At 34.7% G+C, this 21,410-nt stretch overlaps 1 protein-coding gene across 1 annotated transcript in view; it reads right to left on the bottom strand.

The window, feature by feature from the left end:
- LOC136037575 (uncharacterized) overlaps positions 1–21,410 on the bottom strand; it is a 258,613-nt gene that overhangs the window by 10,151 nt on the left and 227,052 nt on the right. The window contains exon 12 of the mRNA XM_065720296.1: positions 17,061–17,268. Within this exon, the coding sequence (XP_065576368.1) occupies positions 17,061–17,268 (208 nt within the window). The remainder of the gene's footprint in view (positions 1–17,060; positions 17,269–21,410) is intronic.

The raw sequence follows: 21,410 nt of genomic DNA, 5'->3' as shown, positions 1-21,410 counted from the left end.
GACCGGGAACCTCAAATAGAAATTACAGACTGGGACACCCGGACACAAATCACGACCGCGACACAGGGAATATAAATGACGACCGGGACACAGGGATTGTTCGAATAGAAATTACAGACCGGGACACAAATGACGACCGGGACACCGGGACACAGGGAATATAAATGACGACCGGGACACTCAAAGAGAAATTACAAACTGGGACACAGGGACACAAATGACGACCGGGACACAGGGAATATAAATGACGACCGGGATACAGGGACACATCATTAGAATAATGAGGTATAGATCTGAATACGGATTGTTTTTCCCATGGACAATTATATGTTGCATGTTCAAGAGTCAGTAAACCTGACAATCTATTTATATGCAGAGACAATGGGACAGCGAAGAATGTTGTATATTCGCATGTTCTACGTAGATAAAAACATATATATATATATATATATATATATATATATATATATATATATATATATATATATATATATATATAATATATATATATATATATATATATATATATATATATATATATATATATATATATATATATATATATATATATACATATATATATATATATATATATATATATATATATATATATATATATATATATATATATATATATATATATATATATATATATATATATATATATATATATATATATATATATTCACAGGTGGGACACAGGGACACAACTACAATGGCGCGTAACTAATATGGCGCGTAACGACTTACACTCGCAGGGGGGGAGGGGGGCTTGGAGGGGGGGGGGGGAAGTGCCCCACCAACTAGGTGTTGGGGTGGCTCGAAGCGCCACCCCAACAGCTAGTTCTCTTATATAAATGCAAAATATTGATATAAATTTGAATATAAATGAAACGAAGCTACAAATAATTTTTCAACCAAATTCTTTGAAAGCTGAGGTGAAAAACTGATTAAGTTCTTAGAACGTACTTGGACTGACTTTTATGGAATTGACTTTTCCAGGGAGAGGAAATGGCGTGACAAAACCCTCAAAAAACTTCAAAGCGGAAGAAGATTTTGAAAAAAGGTTGTTTCTTTTACCACAAAAATCGCATATTAGCCCGTATTTTACAAAATTTGTAGCTTCTACAGACTTAAATATTTAAAGAGAGAACATTTTCGTGTCTTATGCGTATATTTTATTTTATATTAGTATATGAGTGAAGATCATGAAAAAATTAATAGAAGTTGCCACAAATAAAAATTTAGGCTTTTGTTACTCCGGTTTAAAGCACGAACAACCATAGCGACAACCCATTGAAAATTGTTAATATCTTTCTGCTTATGGATGTCAATAATGCTTATAAAAATTATAAATCTTGTTTATGAATACTTTGCTTTGGAGCCTAATAAAAAGAGTTGCGATTTGTAAGATAGTTTATGCAGTAAATAATAGTATTTTTATGTTTAATCAATTTTATGATTTTAGCTTATAATTTTAAATAAGTTTTCAAGATTTCAACTCTTTAAGGTGCTTTTGGTGTCGACTTTCAAGGCTACTTGTGAAACGGATTTTAAAGTATCAAGGAAGCAAGAATAAAGTCTAACTGTTGAATTGGTTGAGCGAAGACTTTGTAAACATATGTAACCCTTAAAAAATTAGGACAAATCAACAAATCAATTTTTGATGAAAAGTATACCTTCATATCCAGTTTTTGATAGTAGCCCGAACCAATTAAGGGGATTTGATTCCATGAGGAATCAGCCAATCTCTCCATTATAAAGTTTTTTCTAGTTTGAGTGGCAAAACTATTTCGAATTGATTGTGCGGTCTTACCGCAACTTGTAGAGCTTGGATAAGCGATTCAAAGAAACGGCAGAAAAACTAAAAGCCGACACTTACTTTCCCTGAAATCTTAGAAAAACCTTAGATAACTTCGAAGACCACACTGCCTTTCCATGACGAAAGTAAAACAGTTCAAAATAGGGATGATACCTTTTTATTGACAGTGAATAGATGTAAAATTATTTAACTGGATATTTCGAACACATATACAGTGTTCATCATCAGCAGTAAAACTCATCAAAACTGCTGATGATGAACACTGTATATGTGTTCGAAATATCCAGCTAAATAATTTTATATCTATTCACTGTCTATAAAAAGGTTCCATCCCTATTTTGAACTGTTTAACTTTTTTTTCGATCAAACGGAGCGGAATTTTCTTGTTAAATTTCATGAAAGGGTTGTACATAAAATTGTTGTAGCACATCTACTAGGAAAATGCCTAAAATGACTTCAAAAGAAAATCATTTGATCAATTTGACAGCTCTTCAAATTATCTTTGGCGCAACCCGCTTCGACTAAAAACTTTGCTGATAGAATTTCATTGTCTTTTTAATCAAATCTCATGATAAAATCACAAATTCTCAATAGGTTTCAACGATAAGTAGCCCCTTGGGGGAATTCGCTAATGAGCCCTTTGCCTTTGAGACAGTCAGCCGAGGCTCACAAAATGATGTTTGATGTATCGAATCCTCTTAAAGAAAGAAACATGGACCAAAAATCGGCAAGCAAGAAGCTTAAAAGTTATGGTTTAAACAGCTTAAGAAGGTAAAACTTTCCCTTGATGGCTTAGCTATATATCATTTAGTGCTTGAACTTTTAGGACGAAAACGTTGTCAGATTTAACTAATTAATTTTACTTAATGATTTTCAAAGTTCAATCTGGCAACACTGAAGAACTCTGATTTTTCCCTGAAAGCGTAATAGATTTGAAACCAAGCAGAAGAGAAATTTTTAAAAACTTTAGTTTTCAGAACGAATGGAAGTAAAATTGGTCCAGGGACAAAAATGTTTAAATTATGATCTTGTTTACAGTTTTTTAAGTGCTTAAACTTTGAGGACAGTTAGTAGGATAATATTGATATTAGGATTCTGCGCGGGATTTTACAGTTGGTTTAATAGATTTTGCAGAATTTTCAAATTATATCAAATAACTGCGACAAAGAGGGATACTATTAATCAGAACATTGATAAGGGAAAGCTGGACGATTAGTATATTTTTCACAGCATATTGAGTACTGCCAGAGTACTCAGGCAGGATTTACTATTCACCATTTGGGACCAAGCGTTTGGAATGTGCTTCTGGCGAGTATTATGGTGGCTGAACATCTACAGCAATTTAAGGAAAGATTAAAGAAGTATTTATTGGGAGGAGAGGATGATCAACCATAGTTAGTGTAGTCTTTTTTTTGATGAGAGAGATTGATTTTTGATTTTTATTTTGTTCATTAATATTGCATTTATTTATCTATTTTATTAGTTTATTTAGTCGAACTTATGGATATTGATTGTTGCAATTGTCCGTGCTCAGAGCTTTGTTTCTTCTTGGACAGCTACTTGTTAAATGATTAAATAGTGTTTTGTTTTAATAAAGTTTGATCCAGTGCAATTTAATTCCTTTTTTTGTTTTATACACTCACAGGAAATCAGCCTCGTTTGTTTTCGTCTTTTTCTTAACTATTTTGGTTCCTCGTTTTGTTGTGCGTCTTGTATAACAGTTAAAGTCTTAGAACGTTCTTTACTCCCCTACTTTTAAATATCTGGCTTTCCACTAACTACGTGGTAGAGTAACTATTCATTGATGCTTTTGTGAGACTCTAGCAAAGTCATTTTCACATATTTTGAGATTTATATGTGTGATCCAATTTTTATTTTCAAGCTTTATCATAGAGATATTTCCCCATACCTGATGAAAGTATAATAACACTTTTCTTCAGTTCTTGCGTGAGCTGTTTGATTGACGCTCTACAATGCCTCTCATGCATTAAAAATCTTTGAAAGGAGTCTTCACGTCCAATTGTTATCCTAAATTGTTTCTTAGAAAAATAACAAAGGATGTACGTAGGTGGTGAAATCCATAATATTCTAAGGAAGAAAAATATTTCGCGGTAAGTCTGTTACAGAAAATATTGAAGTGGAAGGCCCAAGGCCATATCCATAGGAGGGGTATAGGGGGTTTGGCCCCCTCGAAATTTCTTCTGACTCGTAAAAACGTAACAAAAATGCATATAAGAATCTGATGTGTTTTAAAAGTTTTTCTAGTCAACCCATCCCTGCAAAAAATAACTCTCCCCGAACAAAACTCCTAGGTATAGCCCTGGTAAGGTCTGTATGATATGGAAATTCACTTATTTTTCAAAAACTCTCTGCACTGAAAGAACTATTAGCAGCTTTATTTTCATTTTTTTAAATCATTAATTGTAGTGTTTCTGCAATTATTAATATCCTAGATAAGATAACAATGTAGGATCAAAGATATAAGCATCCTATAATTTGCCACCTAACATTGTTTGCTACAATAGCTACAACCTAATAAAGAGCGACCCTCAGCCTATAGTAACAGAAAATTTAAGATCGGGATTTGAAAAAACTGTCTAAGGAGAAAGAATTGTTGTTTGAAGGTGGTTTATGAAATCTAACTATTATTTTCTATTAGCTCAAGAGTAAAAATTTGGTGAACTAACAAATTCATGTAAATTTTCAAAAAGACGTTGAAAACTTCTGAAACTGGGACGGATTGAAATGAAAAATGTAGTGTTATAAGGAAGCTGTCTTCCTTTTGGAATACCTATGGGCATGAGGCTAACGTCGGATCTCAGGGCCTATGTTTTGGTTAATTCTAGAGCTAAGAGCCATAGATGACGGTGGATGACAGAGATAAACTACAAGGTCGAGGGCGGAGGGGTCAGAGGTTAGTGAAGTGCAAGTTTGACGAAAGCCAGACACTCTTTCTGACAAGACGCATATAAAATCCTATGGCTTGCCCAGTCCCCTAGGCTGAGTCCACCCTAATGCCCTTGCATAAGGATCTGGTGCAACCAAGTTATGCCACCTTCCAACTTTAGATATTTCTCGACCGTTTGTTGGCTACTCAAATGATGAGCAAGGAATATTGTCGAGGGTGGAATAGCTGAGGTGGAAGCAATCCATGAATGAACCTGAGCCGTGGTGAAGATTTATGTGAAGATTAGGGAAAAAGGCACAGGAGATAAAAGCCGTTTCTTGCCCGTGTCCACGGTAACTAATTAAAAAGAAGCACGAGCATTTGTGCCTTACCTTGAGTTCACTGCTCAAGCGGCTGCCCTGTAAGACGGTGAATAATCTTGCATGCTCTCAATAACCCCTGGATGAAAAATCGAAAGGGATGGGGCAGGGTGTGCGTGAGAGTTCCTCCAAGACCAAGTCCTTGCTGAAGTCTAGATAACGCTGTGTTGTGAGTGGTGGTCTAGATTTAGTGATGAGAATCCACACTCAAGAAAAAAAATATTGACGCTGATGAGAAGGTTAATTTTAATGGCAAAAGTTGTATATGAAAGATCCCACCCTTGGAGTTAATGAGCATTGACGAAGAGAAGATACTATAAAGCCACAAAGAGTCCTTGTCACTACTTGTGAACTCCAAGATTTTGGAGACAGCAATAGCGAAGGGATTCTGAGAATGATACAATCACTGTTAATGATAATTGCTATGCTCGTCATAGAACAAAGAGCTTAAATTTGAGTTGAGCTTGCTTAACGTTACAATCGCATCTAATATCTTAAGCGTCGGAAGATAGAGCTTAGGGAAGGTCAGGGGAGCCAAACTTCATGTGAATAGGTAGAAAAGGACCGCTTCTACAGCGTGTATTTGCCATTCACAAAATTTAGAAATCTGGAAATAATCTGAATTTTCTTCTAGAGATTTTGTTTCCGTTACAGTTTAAAATCTGATTGGCTATGATGAAAAATACCATTATCAAAGAAGGTAAAGGAGCTAGGGAAAGGCTCTATAACAGATGGAGGAGGCCTGGAGGTTTTGAAGTATTTAATTGCGTGAAAAACCACCTAGTGCAATAGGGGTTCGAGCCCTACTTTTATAATAAGAGGAACGCTTATTATAGTCATTTTCTCATTCTCGGACCATTGAATAATTAATATATTCAAAAAATTATTATCGAATTAATAAATTAAATAAATATCGAATTAATAAAATTAATATTAAATATCGAAAAATTAATAAATTCCAGCGGCAAAGAAATATGTTGAGAGATGTAAAAAAAACAAATTTCTGCTTTTATAATGGAATGTTGGCCATAAATTCGCAAATCTTCCTCCCAATTCCTAGAAAGGCGTTTAATTAAGCAACGTTATGAAGGCGTGTTGAAGAGGGAGAGCGCAAATTACTGGCAAATATCTGAACTGAGTCCAGACAAAAGTTAACCTGAAGACTGGTAGGAATTACTATCCGAACGAATATCCTAAGGACTGGGATGCATAATCAGAAGGACTAAACTGTTTAGAAGAGAAATAAGGAAAGCAAAGAGACCCTCTAGGAAGATTTTTTGTGAAAGTGCTGAGTTAGATTAAGCCAGAAATAACCTATTAAACACTCCAAGAAAGAATTGGGTGCACACGGATGGCATTCTCACAGCTAGTTGACGAAGATACAAACAACAATTGGAAATAACAGGGTTTTTTTCTTAACAGTGGAACCTTAACCCTACATGAATATATTGACCATAGGGCTACTCATCCAAAAAATATTGTAAATATAAAAGGAACTTACATTAAAATAAAAACAGTCATAACATCCATACTTCAGCGAAGTCCTGGAACTTCGAATATGTGTTTTTTTTTGTCTTTTACGATAATCCATCTATACCCAAATGATAATCCCTTTTCCCCTTGGCGACCAAATGAATATTATTAAAACGGGCGACTTCAAAAAGTAGGAGAAACCCACCAAAAGCCACTAGATTGATGTTTAGACCCTTCTTAAATTTTTCCCTTGAAAAATCCCTCATTAAAGACCTTCATCATATCGTAAAAGAGAGCTAAGGCGATAGCTGCCCTCTCATTAGCTTGGGAAGATCCCCTCCCCCCAATAAAAATGCCAAAAATAAGTAAATGTGTGATGTTTACAAAAAATAATTTATGAATAAAACCATTTTCTTTAAGCCCGTACCTTCCTCTTAATGTAAATTTCTGTAACCCTCGATATTTATTTCTGTTTACCATCACTATCCAAATCATGAATAACCAAAAGTTGAGATATTTAAGCATATTAAAAAAGCCTATTAAGAAAAAACCTAATATCAAGATTATCTGCTGTTCTTTTCTTTTAGGGTTTTAGAATGGGTGTATTAACAGAGAATTACACGCTTTGATCATTAAAAACTCTTTAATAATTTTACACTGAGGAAACTTGCCAAAATTCCTATAACAAATTCTCTTTATTTTTCTTAAGTTCTCTTTGCCAACTCAATTTGGCGCGTGGAGATTTAAAGGATAATTGTATGGGTAAGCTTTTGTCGGGATTGCGTTGTCTAGAGGATCTTTCTGTGTGAGGGGTGATTTTTTCTTAAATGTGGAGCCGGATTTTTCAGCATTATTTATAAGACCATGAGAAATTAAATTCGAAAAATATTTTCTTCAACTGAAAGCAAGGAACGACATTAAAACTTCAAACGAACAGAAATCATTCCGTATGAAAGGGGGGGGGGTCAGCTGGAAATGGATGTGCTTCTAGAATTAGCATTTCTAAGTGCTGTAAACTAGAAAGTATGCTTCTATGCAGCATAATTTCGAGTTTGGAGCACTTGAAATGAAGGTTAACATTTGCCTATTTGCATATTATGGGTAGGGGTGGGGTTTTTGCTCTGTTTGTATATAGGTTCTAAGAAATGTATGAATTTCTTAGAAAAAACAAGGAAAGCAGTAAAGATAAGGGTTATCCTGCTACAAAATATATGAACTAGGATTATTCTGCATTCTGTGAAGTAGGAATTGTTTTCTTGAAGTGTCTCCTTATGTGGTGGACTGCAATAGCCTACATCTATACTAGATATTTTTTCAAGCTCCTTTCCTTGTTTTGCTTGGCTGCTTTGTAAAATTAGAAAAGTTCATGGAAGACCTAGTCCACCTAGGTCAACCCTAGAAAAATATGTTTTTCATTAAGTTAATTTTGGTTTTATTCTGCTATTCCTTGACTCTAGGTTTTGTAGGCATACTTCCATTAACTGAAATAGGACTCTAAGCCACATTAGGATTTTTGGTGGATTTGCGGTTTGCAGCATGGTTTGGCTGGGATGTAAGTGAATACATAACATGATGCCTGTGTTTATCCTCTTTCATGGTTCAATTGCTTCTGGAGTAAATTACATTGAGAGCCCTTAGGGGGCACAGAACAGCCCATAGTATCCAAAAGTTTGGAAACATATTTCTGAAAAAAAACTAGCTGGTGATAAAAGTATTGTCTTTTATAGCTGATTCAGAAATAGTACTTAGGCCTATTATTTTTTTAATCTTCATCATAAGATTTTATTGTGAAAACAAATTTGGAGGAATTTCTAAAAAGACCTAGAAGGTAATGTTTTTATTACTGGACTGTTCAGGTAGCTAAAAAATAAACTTACCTCCATAGTTGGAATTGCGTCGAGTCTAAGTTTGACATGCATTTGCATCAGAAATGAGCTCTACCCACACCCCTATATATACCAATTCAGGGTAAATTCCAATTCAGCATATATATTTGCACATTATGGGAGGGAATAAAAAGCTCATTTCTGATGCGGACAAATGTTGAATTTGGACTCAGGGTGCAGTTTTGACTATGGAGGTAAGTTTAAACTTTACCCCACCCCACCCCTCTGATGTGCAAATATATACCCTGAATTGGTATAGGGTAAAGGTACCAATGATTTGAGAGTTTTTGTACTCCAGAAGTCTAATTCAACAACTTTTGGTTTAAAAAAGGTTTCAGTATATAGGAAAAAACATCTAGGAATCTAACTGTTTAATGGGAAGTTTGAAGTTTTCTCTGAAAATGGTTCAAAACTCCAATTTTCCAAAATTAGAGCATTTTCACCTACAAATTCAAAAAAAAAACATATTCACCTATAAATTCAACACTACAAATGAACATTGTCCTATATAAGCAACATGATGAGCATACTCAACGATATTGCAGACAAAGCTGCAGACTTAGAAATGAGAGTAAACCCCTCTAAATCTGTGATAAAGCCAATATGTATCCTTAAAACCTCATTCCATTTTCTTAACCCTATCCCCCCCCCAGATATTCCTGTTTCTTCCTTTGAGTTACTTGGGGTTGTAATTTCTTCTAATTTAAAGTGGGTTATGCACGTTAAACATATTGTACATAGCGCTTATGCGTCTGTTTCTCTCCTCAGGCTCTTAAATGAATTTAAAATCCCCTTTCCATTCTTCTTGTTGTTGTTTGAGGTTCGACATGTTTGACCATTTGGTCATTTGCTTTTGTATCACTTGGTTTATCTGTGCCCTCTGTAATCACTAGCTTGCTTGGTGTCAGTTCGGTCAGTATTCACTGAACCAGACCTTCAGTCAATATTCACTGAACAAAACCATGTGTCACTTAACTTGCTATTGGTAGGGATTCATTCACCTTCAGCAACTGGTCTCTGTAGGTAGCAAATTGCTTACTAATGTGATACTTTTTAGATTGAGAGATGCTATATACAAAGTTTTAAGATAAGAACAGTGCGGTTTTGGAAAAGATAGAGGATGTGTCGACCAAATTTACACTCTTAGGTTATTAATCGAGAAGTGCCTTAGTTGTCAAACACCTTTGATCCTCAGTTTTATAGATTATGAGCAATCGTTCAATTCTGTTGATAGTAGAGCCTTAGCAAAGGTCTTATCTTTGTATGCTATACCAGACAAATACATTAAAGGAATTAGTGATAGGTACGAGAATAGCACTGCTGCGGTTAAGGTAGGAAATGGAGTTAGTGGCTGGTTTTGTTTTAAATCAGGATTCAAGAAGGGTTATGTTCTATCCCCCTTTATATGGATCATTTTGATGGACTTTGTCGTAGTCAGTACAGGAAAGGCAATGGGAGACTACGACATCAAATAGGGAGGAAAAACTCTCCTGGACTGAGATTATGCTGATGATTTAAGCATCCTAGATGAAATTGGCTACTTAGGTCTACTTTTGTAGTACCAGCAGAATTCCTAATTCTGCACATACACTACAAGTAAGAAAAATACTTATCTCTATAGTCGGAATTGCATCCTGAATCCAAAGTTATTGTGCATTTGCATCAGAAAGGAAATTAATATTCACCATATACAGACCTAGCCTATACCAATTCAGGGTATATATTTGCACGTTAGTGAGTATGTGTGTATGTATGTGTATATGTATGTATATGTATGTGTATGTGTGTATGTATATGTATGTATATGTATATGTATATATATATATATATATATGTATATATGTAAGCCCTATAGATAGGTAGAGTAGCTCCATAGGAGGCTTAGGCCAAGTAGGACCTTGTCCCAGTGGGGCCCATAATAGAAACTGGGAAACCCTCCCCTGGGGGTCATAATTTCAGGTGGAGGAGGAAGAAGGCCCCTCAAATGTACACTCAGCAGGGCCAACTGCCGTGTTCACGCGTCAGATGAGTTACAAACCTTCTCCCAGTAATGGGTTAAATTGCATGGTGAAGCAGAACACCATCGTGGGAGGATCCTCTATAGGAGGACAACTGCGGCAGGGCGTAAGATCCAGATTTATGGACAACGGCCTCTGTAAAGGGCTGCCTCGACCCTTTCGGGGTACCTGCAAGACTGGGAAACTTGCGGTCAATTTTTCCCACTTGAGGAGTGGCGCCCCTCGAGGAAATTATAGCCTAGTAAACAACACAGCACTCGTACGGGATTCTGATTATTGGATAATTTTCTGGGCTTGGTTTGTTTTGATGGGCGTTTTCGGGCTGAAAAACCTCTTCCTAGCTAATTTATCTACTATGGGCTGCCTCCCCGTAGTAGCATAATATTTGTAGGCATGAATATATAATGAGTCGGAGGTAATAGGCTTGGGACTGTCTGTGCAGGATTTCAACTCTTGTTGATAGAAGAGCATCGCCAAGTGCTGAAAACCATGTTGTGACCAAGATGGGCCCAGGATTGCACAAAGCCTCCAACTTACTGGAGGTCCCAGGGACTTCTTGCTGTCCGGTTCTAAGCCGGCTTAAGCGCTTCGGTGTAGACTTGAGAAGATATGTTGGTCCCCATCCTGCACTGGTATCCGGGATCACTGCTTTTCTTGAGGCCAAAATAATTTCAAAGATTTAAAGAACATGAAAATTGGAACTTGGAATGTTACGACGTTAAAAAATGACTATCGCATCGACATTTTGACTGACGAATTCAGACGGTTTGAACTGGATTTATTAGGAGTTTCAGAAACTCATATCCCAGGGGTAGGAAGCATGAAATTAGGTGACATAGAATTTGTTTACTCAGGAAGGAAGGATGGGGTACATAGACAGGGAGTAGGGCTCATGATGAATAAGGAAGCTGCGAAGTCTTGTTTAGGCTGGGAAGGTATTAATAATAGAATACTAATTGCTCATTTTATGACTAAAAAGTTTAGGGTATCAGTTATAGTAGTATATGCCCCCATTGAACCAACTGATGGAGATACTAGTGACTCAGATGAATTTTACTTACAGTTACAGGAGCAAATAGACAGGGTACCAGGTAGAAATATGGTGTTTTTGCTAGGAGATTTTAATGCCCAGGTTGGTAGAAATAGGGATAGATGGTATCCTAGCCTAGGTAATTTTGGTGTAGGAAAAGAAAACAGTAATGGCTATAGGCTTTTGCAATTTTGTAGGTATAACAACCTAGTTATAACCAATACGGTGTTTGGTCACAAAATGGCCCATAAGTTGACATGGTATTCACGTGATGGTAAGACAGCAAACCTTATTGATTATGTTATTGTAAACAGAAGACCAGCAGGATCAATACAAGATACTAGGGTGTATAGGAGTGCCGTTATTGATGTTAAAAGTAAAGATCACCATCTAGTAGTGTCTAAGGTTAATTTAAAGCTGAAATTTCGGAAGAGTAACTCCCTCCCGGAAAGTTATGATGTTGGTAGACTTCAGGATGAAAATTTGAGAAAAAAATTCCAGGAACAGTTGAGTACTAAACTTGAGGGTTTAAAATTTGACAATGTGGAAGATGGATGGAATAATTTCAGAAAAACAATTTGTGAAGTTGCTGATGGTTTCCTAGGGAAGAGTGCTAAGACAGCAACTAGGAATATTAGTGAAAAAGCTTTAGGTTTAATAGAGAGTAGAAGGGGTTTGTATAAGAATTATCTGAGCGATAGGTCGTATGAAAACAAAAGGAATGTAAAGAAAGTGGAGAAAGCATTAAAATATGAACTAAGGAGATGTGAAATGGAGGCGATGGATAAAATTGCTGAGGATCTGGAAGATGCGGCTAGACGGCATAATAGTAAAATATTATACTGGCATGTTAATAAATTGAAAGGGAGTAGCCGATCCGGACTAGTCCCAGTTAAAGATAGAAATGGGGTCACAATTAGTGATAAGGAAAAAGTTAAAGAAAGATGGGTGGAACATTTTGAGAATGTGCTAAACCGAGATACAGTTGCAGGAAAAGATATAGATGAAAATGAAAAAGTTTGTGATACCTTGGATGTGAAGGACGATTTGTTTAGTGAGGAAGAATTAGCGACAGTACTAGAAGGATTAAAAAATAATAAGGCCCCAGGTGCTGATAGTATGATTAATGAGTTCCTTAAATATGGTGGCTCTGAGGTTAGGAATAAGCTACTGAAGATTATGAACATGATTTTTGAAAAAGGGGAAGTACCCAATGATTTTAGGAAAACCTTAATTAAACCACTGTATAAGAAAGGTGACAAGAGTGAATGTCGGAATTATCGAGGCATTAGTCTGGTCTCTGTAGGTAGCAAATTACTGAGTAATATGATACTTTTTAGACTGAGACATGCTGTAATCTATCAAGTTTTTTCTTCCCAAAATGTTTAAATATTTCATCAATTGTATATTACAAAATATTTGTTACGCAATAATATTGATTGTTTGACTTTAATAATAACAACATTATTTTACACATTGAAAAGTTTATGTGCGACTCAGGGCACCCTTTAAATTCCTGAACAATGATGGAACCAAAGAAAGAAAGAGAAGAACCAAAGCCCTCCAAAAGTGTGCCACATGATGCAGCCAAAGAGAGAATGAAAGAAAAAAGAGAGGAGCCGAATCCCTACAAATGTGTGCCAGATGCAGCCAAAGAGAGATGGAGAGAAAAAAGAGAGGATCCAAAGCCCTACAAATGTGTGCCAGATTCAGCCGAAGAGAGAAAGAGAGAAATACAGAGAGGAATCAAGCCCTACAAAAGTCTGCCACATGATGCAGCCAAAGAGAGGATGAGAGAAAAAAAAGAGAGGAGGCAAAGCCATAAAATGCACCATAGGCGCATAAAATGCGCCATAGATGCACCTAAAAAGAGAAAGAGAGAAAGAAAGAGAGGAATCAAAGCCCTACAAAAGTGTGCCACATGATGTAGCCAAAGAGAGACAGAGAGAAAGAAAGAGAGGAACCAAAACCTTACACTTCCATATTCAAAAGTCCGCTTAAAACCCATTGTTTTACTAGTATAAGACATTTTCGCTGCCATATTATTCCTTATTTGCAAACTTTGTTCTAAATACTGTCATTTCAAAACTAGGTTAACTAATACTTTGATTTAACAAAGTATATGAGCGACTAACACAGATAAACCAGGAAATTTGATTTCTTAAGTACATAAAACTGCATCTTTGCAAAATCTGAGTAGAATTAAGCCTACAAAATCAACAAGAAGTTAGTTGCAACATTTTTAGAAGTAAGTTCTCTGTTTGTCTCTGAGGAGATATCTTGAACAAAACAGAATACTGATGCTGAGCATATCAAGAAACTCATAAACTCATACTGAACATGATAGTTAACAATTTTAAAAATAAACTCTATGTTTGTCTGTGATGAAACCTTTGAACAAAATAGGATACTGATATCCAGGTCCAGCCAAAGGAGAAAAGCTGTGAGACTTAGCCCTTTCAATACTTTTTATAATAGCCTAAGGATTTTCAATTTATTTTTTATAATCTTAACTTTTTTGCTGGGATTGTCACTACGAAAAAGTTGCCAACTTGCACAAGTTGGTGTTGGCAATCAAGCAGTTTGGACATTTTTGATATTTCAACACCAGAAACAGTAAAACATCATTTATTCTATTTGGCACAAAAAAAAGAACATAAACGGCGGGTGCTCATAAGCAATAAATATAGAAAAAAACTAATCCTCATGTTCATCAGCAGTAGCTGATCTTTTGGCTTCTTTAATTATTTAAAAAAAGACTCTATAAAAATCCAAACTTAACAACTTTCTTCAGTATAATGTATCCTGTTGGGAGTGAACCCCTACTAGTTATTAAACTTTCCTGAGCAATTTCTTATGATTTTATTTTGGCACTTCTGTAGTGTGAGTGTGACGCCAAAATGAAGGAAAAACTCGTGTCCTTAAAAAACATTCAGGTTTTATTTACAAGTATGACTATGGCATGAGTTGGCCACAATTCCTCCAAGGAAACATGAAAAAGAAAGTAAAAGGAGTACAAAGAAAAAGAAATATGTATGAAGTAAATTATTTTCTTTATTCTTCCATATATCTAATTTTCTATGCTTTGTTTTTACTGGTGTTACTCTCTTGATTATGATTTTCCCAAAGGAGAAAAGAATGTAAGCTTTTTATGAGGTCTAAAGGTGTGCAGAGCCACGAAGAAACCACTTTAAGGAAAGTGATAAATATGATAAAATTGGAAATGTTAGCTCAAAATAAGAGACTATATTTAGTGTCAGAAAATATTATATTCGTTTTTAACAAGTGCCTTGTGTTTTAATGTTTCCTTGGTTAATTAAATCTTTTTTGTAGGTAATTAAACCTGCATTTGATTTCATATCGAACAATGTCAGTTTAATTAGTTGCAAAGATTGTCGATGTACAAATTCTAATAAAATTACTTGGAACAACAGTAATTAACAGAACCTAATGAAGTTGAATCATCAAGTTTTATAATACGGCTTAGAATTTCGACCTTTTGTCCTTTCAAAATTGAGGGTAGTGCGTGTCATCTATAGCCCCTGCATCCGCGCCCAATTCTAGAAGTACATTTTAGAGCATAATAGGCCTTTCCAAAAAAAACATTTGCTTTGCGTAATACTTTAAATTTTAGCGAGCCCTTGAAATAATGAACCAAAAAAGAGATTTCCAAATCTCTGAAAGGTCTGACACGCTTTTTGCACTGAATAAATAAAAAAAAAAGTGTAACAGAACATTTTATTTTGAGGAAAGAAGCCTATATACTGTTTTTTCATTAGTGTTTCATAGATTGATATTTTTTACTAAATTAAAGTTTGAATTTCAAAGATCATAAACTCAAACAGTAGAGTTTATAACTTGAGGCTAAACAACGTCAGTCAAATTTGTCTTTAGGTGCGTTCGAGAACTCAATTATTACTAATAAATATTTATCATTTTTTATTATTGTTATTCCAAGACAACAGATAAGCCCAAATTACAGCCAATTTTATTACTATAAGTGCAAAAGAGACAGCAATGTTAACCTTTTTAAATTATAAAAATAATTTAGGAGCTAAACTTGTTTGTTATTAGCCTTTTGGGTACTACTACCCTTAGTCTGGAGTGGTGTATGTGCCTGTAAAGAAAAAGTCAAGTTCTATCAAGTCAAGTTCTATTGCCAAACTTTGAAAGGCGCTCAGCGGAAAGCACCAATAAGTAAATGGAATGTAGAAAGCATCCTAATAAAGTAAAGTTCATCTATGAATATTGTCATGTGATAAACATGTCAAAGCATTCAACAATGCATTTGTGGTACAATGCGTAATACATGCGTACACTTTTCTTTTTCAAAATGCCTATTTTCTCGCTCTTGAAATTTTTTGTTGCTGTTAAAATGTTCCTTAGTTTGGTTAGAGTAACCATGGTAGTATATCTGATAGTATGATAGTATGATCAAATAATTAAAACACTGCTTCTTTGAGATAAATCTTTTATGTCTAGCCCAGGAGTTTGGGTCATCCAGAAAAACATGTAGTACTTGGAAACAAAAACAGATCCTGCAAAAGGAGCCCAACTACAGGAGGCTCTGATCACGGCTCCCTGGAATCCTTGAATTATTAGATTGTTGCATAATTCTGTGTGATTTTCTTATAAATCACTTTTTTTGTGTTTCTCATGCTTTACCCCACCTCTGAATAAAACTATTGTGTACTTCGTTACTGTACTAAAAATGACCCCTGTTGAATGCTCAGGATTTTATAAAACAATAATTTCATGCTAAACTTCGAAAAAAGTCTTATTATTCTTCACTATTTCCTCCTAGTCACTCATACAACTTTCCTAGTAAACCAATTTTGGTAAGTGTCAATTAGTAAGAATAAACAGGAGCGACCCGAAAAGTTTCCTTGCTGAACTTGGAGCTCTAAGATACCACACTGTCAACTTGTCAAAACTAGTTCCAAACATGACCTATCACAAAGACATATCTTTTCCAAGAGAGAAAAACAACTGTTAAGGATATTATAATGTGCATCTTCGAGTGCTGGAATCGTTAGTGTGATGCACTACTGAACAAAAAAAAGATGTTTTTATCTTTTAGGACTTATTTATTATTTATTGGAATTAGATAAAAAACGTTATTTATGAATTAAATCTTCAAAATGACCCATATTAGAGAAGATCTGTCACCCCCTTTAGCGAAGAATAATAGGAAGTAATTCAAAATTTACTTAATTCTTTCCTATGACTAAAATGAGGAGTTACTGACATTGGAGTATCGCATACACAAAGTGGTGCGTTTTAAGCGTGGCAAAAGTATGCCAAGCGTGGTGGAGCTGTATGACACATGTGGCACTCTGAGATCCACCAGAAGGTGGATAGCAAGTGACCCCTCAGATTCAAATTAATTCTTTTTTTCTTCCTCAACGTGGTTCTTTAAGCAAAGGGCCAATTATATCCTATCACCTTCCGTGAAGTTCGAGGGTTGTAATTACCTTTGTATAACATTTGGTTATGTCTATCATTTTTGTTTCAGTTGCTTATTTTTACTGTCTGTTAAAGATGAATAATAAAATCTGGCTTACCTGGCTCAGGTCTGGCGCATATGAAAGATCCAGAATAACAAATGCATTCTCCTCTATAAGCCTGATAAGCAGGCCCTGCATGGCTGTAGAATGCCAAGTTTGTTTCACAATGCTTTCGCTCCACGCAAGACAGTATTGTGCATGAAAGTTCATCCATACTTTTGCAAATACAGAGCTCAGAACATTCTGGTTCTTCTTCACGGTACAACTAAAAAAACAAAAATAGATAAAATAAATGCAAGTTAAAAAAGTCAAAAATATCAGAAAAAATTTGAACTAACTGTTTCCTTTTAAAAGACTCATTTTGTAGAACATGATATAACTGTCATTTAAACAGCTGGCGAGCAGCTTGATTTTTATTTCAGGGGATGCCAGTCATGCTTAGCTATGGGGTTTTATTGTTTAGAATTGTCGTAGGAACTGGATCAGCAGAGGAAATCCATACATATTAGAAGATGGAAGAGAAATAAAAATAGTGTTGAACATGAAATCTCATCTACTCTGTCGCAAAATCGTAACCCAGAAAATTGTTTCTTCTTAACAATACAAATAAAAATTAATAATTGGGTAAAATTGTTACAAAGTGTATCCAAAATTTCTAAAAAATATAATCTGTTTTGCAGGACACGAAGTCAACTGTCGCCTTTCCTTGGAAATTGTTCCAAAAAATTCTTGCAGAAGAAATTAAATTCAATCAATCAATCAATCAATTTATTTATAACCCATCTACAAAAAAGAGGGCGAAACGCCCATAAAATGGAGTAATAATAGAAAAACAACTTAAAAAAGCTATAAATAAATACAAATCAACACCAAAAAACAGTCAAATAAATAATGCTGACAATGGATGAGATACAACTAATTATATAGTTGCCAATCGAAGAGTAGTTGTGCAAGGGCATGTTTTGATTAAAAGGGCACCACTATTGCTTATAAACATGATATTAGTCATATAATAAAGGATGCCCATATAAAGGTTAAGGTGTAGCATTAGTAACTTCATTAGGTTATATTAGGTTAAGCAGGGTGCCACTGCTTAACTACATAATATTTATGTTTGTGAACTGTCGTCAAAATAAGATAATAAAGGGTGTCCATATAAATATTAAGAAGTTGCATTAGAAACTTCATTAGGTTATATTAGTCTAGTCAAGTTAGGTCACATGTTACGGTTTAATCAGGACGATATCAGGCTATAGACTTTGCTGCTGTCAATCTAGGACGGGCCAATGGAGGATCAGGACATCCCTAATTTTTTTTGTGGAATTTTTGAATTTTCGAAAATGCTTTTGGAATTTTCCAAAAGCCTGCTTTTGGAATTTTCGACTTGAGACTTATTGCTTCTCTAATAAATTAATAACGATGGTAGAAAAAAAACAAAAAAACAAATTAATAGCGGGGATCGCCAAAAAACTGGAAACCTGAAGAAATTATGAGTATTTATAAACAGATGAAGAATGTGAAGCTTCTTTTCCTAAAAATTACAACATCACGATGGAATTAAAAACGATGGAATCTGATAGAATGGTAGATTATTAGTGTTTTAGTTAGGTAGTGATTAATACAGACGATTAAAGGAAACCGATATGACTTACTTAGTAAGATGACAAACAAGAACAAATCGTCATTAACATGTCTCTAGTTAAACTAATTATAAGTCAGTCCAGAATGAAGAGCAGAGTGTAAACACAAATTAAAAAAAAAATTTATTTCTTTTAGTTGCACTAAAAAGATACTTTTGAACATTTTATTAGCTTTGAAAATTGTTATTGTCGAGCAAGATGATGTCACGTCCTCAAAATCGAAGGAAAAACTGTGATTTATACAGTACACACTACAGAACTGTAGTACTGTTGCTATATTAATTATTTGCTATAGTTGTAAGATTTACATACAACAACAATGTATATGATACGAAATAAAATTTTAATTCTTAGCAAGTATTAAAATCGTTTTATTTTATTGCAATTTTTATATACCCTTTAGCTTATTCGAAATCAGCTAAACAGGAACGGGGTCTAAAAATCCTTAACAAACCTCTTACTTCTTGCAGTCACTCCCCCCTTAAACGATAGACTTGTATCGGTTTTATGCTATGAGCTCTTTCTAGTAAGTATTTATTCAAAATCTCAACCAATTTCTGTTAAAACACCAAAGACATCAAAATAAAAATAATTTTTCTGTCCCTGGACCTATTTTGGGTCTATTAATGCCTGAAACAACGATTTTTTGTTTTTTCTTTTGATTGTTTTTAGAAGCTTTTAGGGAAGTAGCATATTTTGTCAATGTAGTCTTGTTGAGCTGTGTAAAATGAAAACGGTAAAACTGATTGATTAAATTTGACAACACTTTACGTTCGTAGAAATTCAAACATAACAGAGTGTCAACTGCCAATGACAATCACACCTTGAAAGGAAAACTAAAAATTCTTAAAGTTTTTTTTTTATGGCCCATGTTTTTCGCTTATTTTCTTGCTGATTTTCCCTCATGTTCACTTTTGAATTTGGCACCCGTTACTTCCAAAGAGTGCATAGTTGCATATGGAGGCCTGTTTCATCAAAAATTGATTGTCAGATTTATCAAATATCTAAGATATATATGGTGAAACAGGTTTCTATTTAGCAAGTGAAAAGAACTATGCTTCATTTTTACTGTTCTTGGTACTTTGTGATGATTAAAAAAAAAATATTAAGTGACAATTGCTGAACACAAGGAGCTAACTTGTTTTCCTTTCTGCCCATGAGTATACCATAATTTTGTCTTGTATCTTCCAGATCGCAATTGTTTACCCGCTTTTTATTCTCCTACTACTTCTGACAGTGATAGCTGGATATTAATTTAGTACCTAATGACGATTACTTAAAAATCATGCTAGCGAAAGAATTGAACCCATGACTCCCTAGTGAGTAGCTGGGGCTTCCTGCTCTAGACAAACAGTCACACCTAGCAATCTTTCAATTGCTTACTATTGAAGACTTCATCATTCCATATGAATCAAATTTAATCTGGTGTTTTGCTGCTACGTCAGGTGATTTTAGATGAAATTCAGTTTAACAGAATTTGACACAGAAATTTTACTTGGACCAAGTATTGGCAAAAAATATCGTTAAAATATTAATGCAAAGCTCCGAAGTATTTCTAGAACAAAAAATTGTTCCCACAGTCAAATATTTTATCCAGAACAATTTATAACGGTAATGTACATATTTTTAAGCATATCACCACACAGCTATTTAAATCTTCGTTTGCGAATGAATTATAAAATATGTCTATGCAGCAATTACAATTTGAAGTTTCAGCTATTGGGTGCATTTTTCTTCTTTGCAATTTGCTGCTAAATTAAAAGTACTTCGTTTCAAGAATATTTCACACTTTTTCTATTTGTCAGAAGATTAACCTAATATATAATTCGGAAGATGTAACTGGAAAATGACCCTGATTGATTTTCCAACGTCACAACGGGGGAAAAATGTTAACCAGTGTTTCCATTTGTTCTTTTTTCAAAAGCCCTGCTATTCATAACAATCATAAAAATCATTTACAGTCTAAGAAAATGCAAAAATATTTTCAAGCGTGAAAAATTGTAAATGGGAGGGAAATTGAATTAACTTCGCCAAAATTGTCACAAAAGAGGTTGGTGATGAGAATTACGATAAGTAAACTGATTTATGCAGAAGAGTAGTTTGAATTAATTTATTTAAGAATATGACAATAGTAATAGAAAAGCGATCTGGCTTGTTTAGTCTTATATACTTATACTTAACCTTAACAAACAGGTCAAGTAAAGGTCTAATGTATCAACCTCTGTGCAGCACCTTCTGTCTGCGTGAAACTACTATCAGACCTGATTTGCATCCTAATCAACAAAATAAGCACAATACCTTTATATCATTATTACTGACAACTCCTTAAACCAAAAACCACGAATCTTCTTCTATTTTGGCAAAGCAAACTGAATATATTTTTGGGGTCAAAATCTTTCCCTATCTTCTGGTTTTCAATCTGCTACAGAAGATTTACTAAAGAAGAGTAACCTAACTCGTTTATTCTTAATATTCCTAGGGTTAAGTAAAAGTCAAAGTTCCCAGTCCCTGTGCAGCGCCACCTTTCTATATAGCCTCTCTAGATAAACTTAGATAACTTCGAAGACCACACTGCCTTTCCATGACGAAAGTAAAACAGTTCAAAATAGGGATGAAACCTTTTTATTGACAGTGAATAAATATAAAATTATTTAACTGGATATTTCGAACACATATACAGTGTTCATCATCAGCAGTAAAATCCAGTTAAATCCAGTTAAATAATTTTATATCTATTCACTGTCAATAAAAAGGTTTCATCCCTATT

Source organism: Artemia franciscana, chromosome 17, assembly GCF_032884065.1.
Source record: "Artemia franciscana chromosome 17, ASM3288406v1, whole genome shotgun sequence".
In the NCBI taxonomy this organism is placed as follows: domain Eukaryota; kingdom Metazoa; phylum Arthropoda; class Branchiopoda; order Anostraca; family Artemiidae; genus Artemia; species Artemia franciscana.
This window is presented reverse-complemented; position numbering and strand designations above follow the sequence as displayed.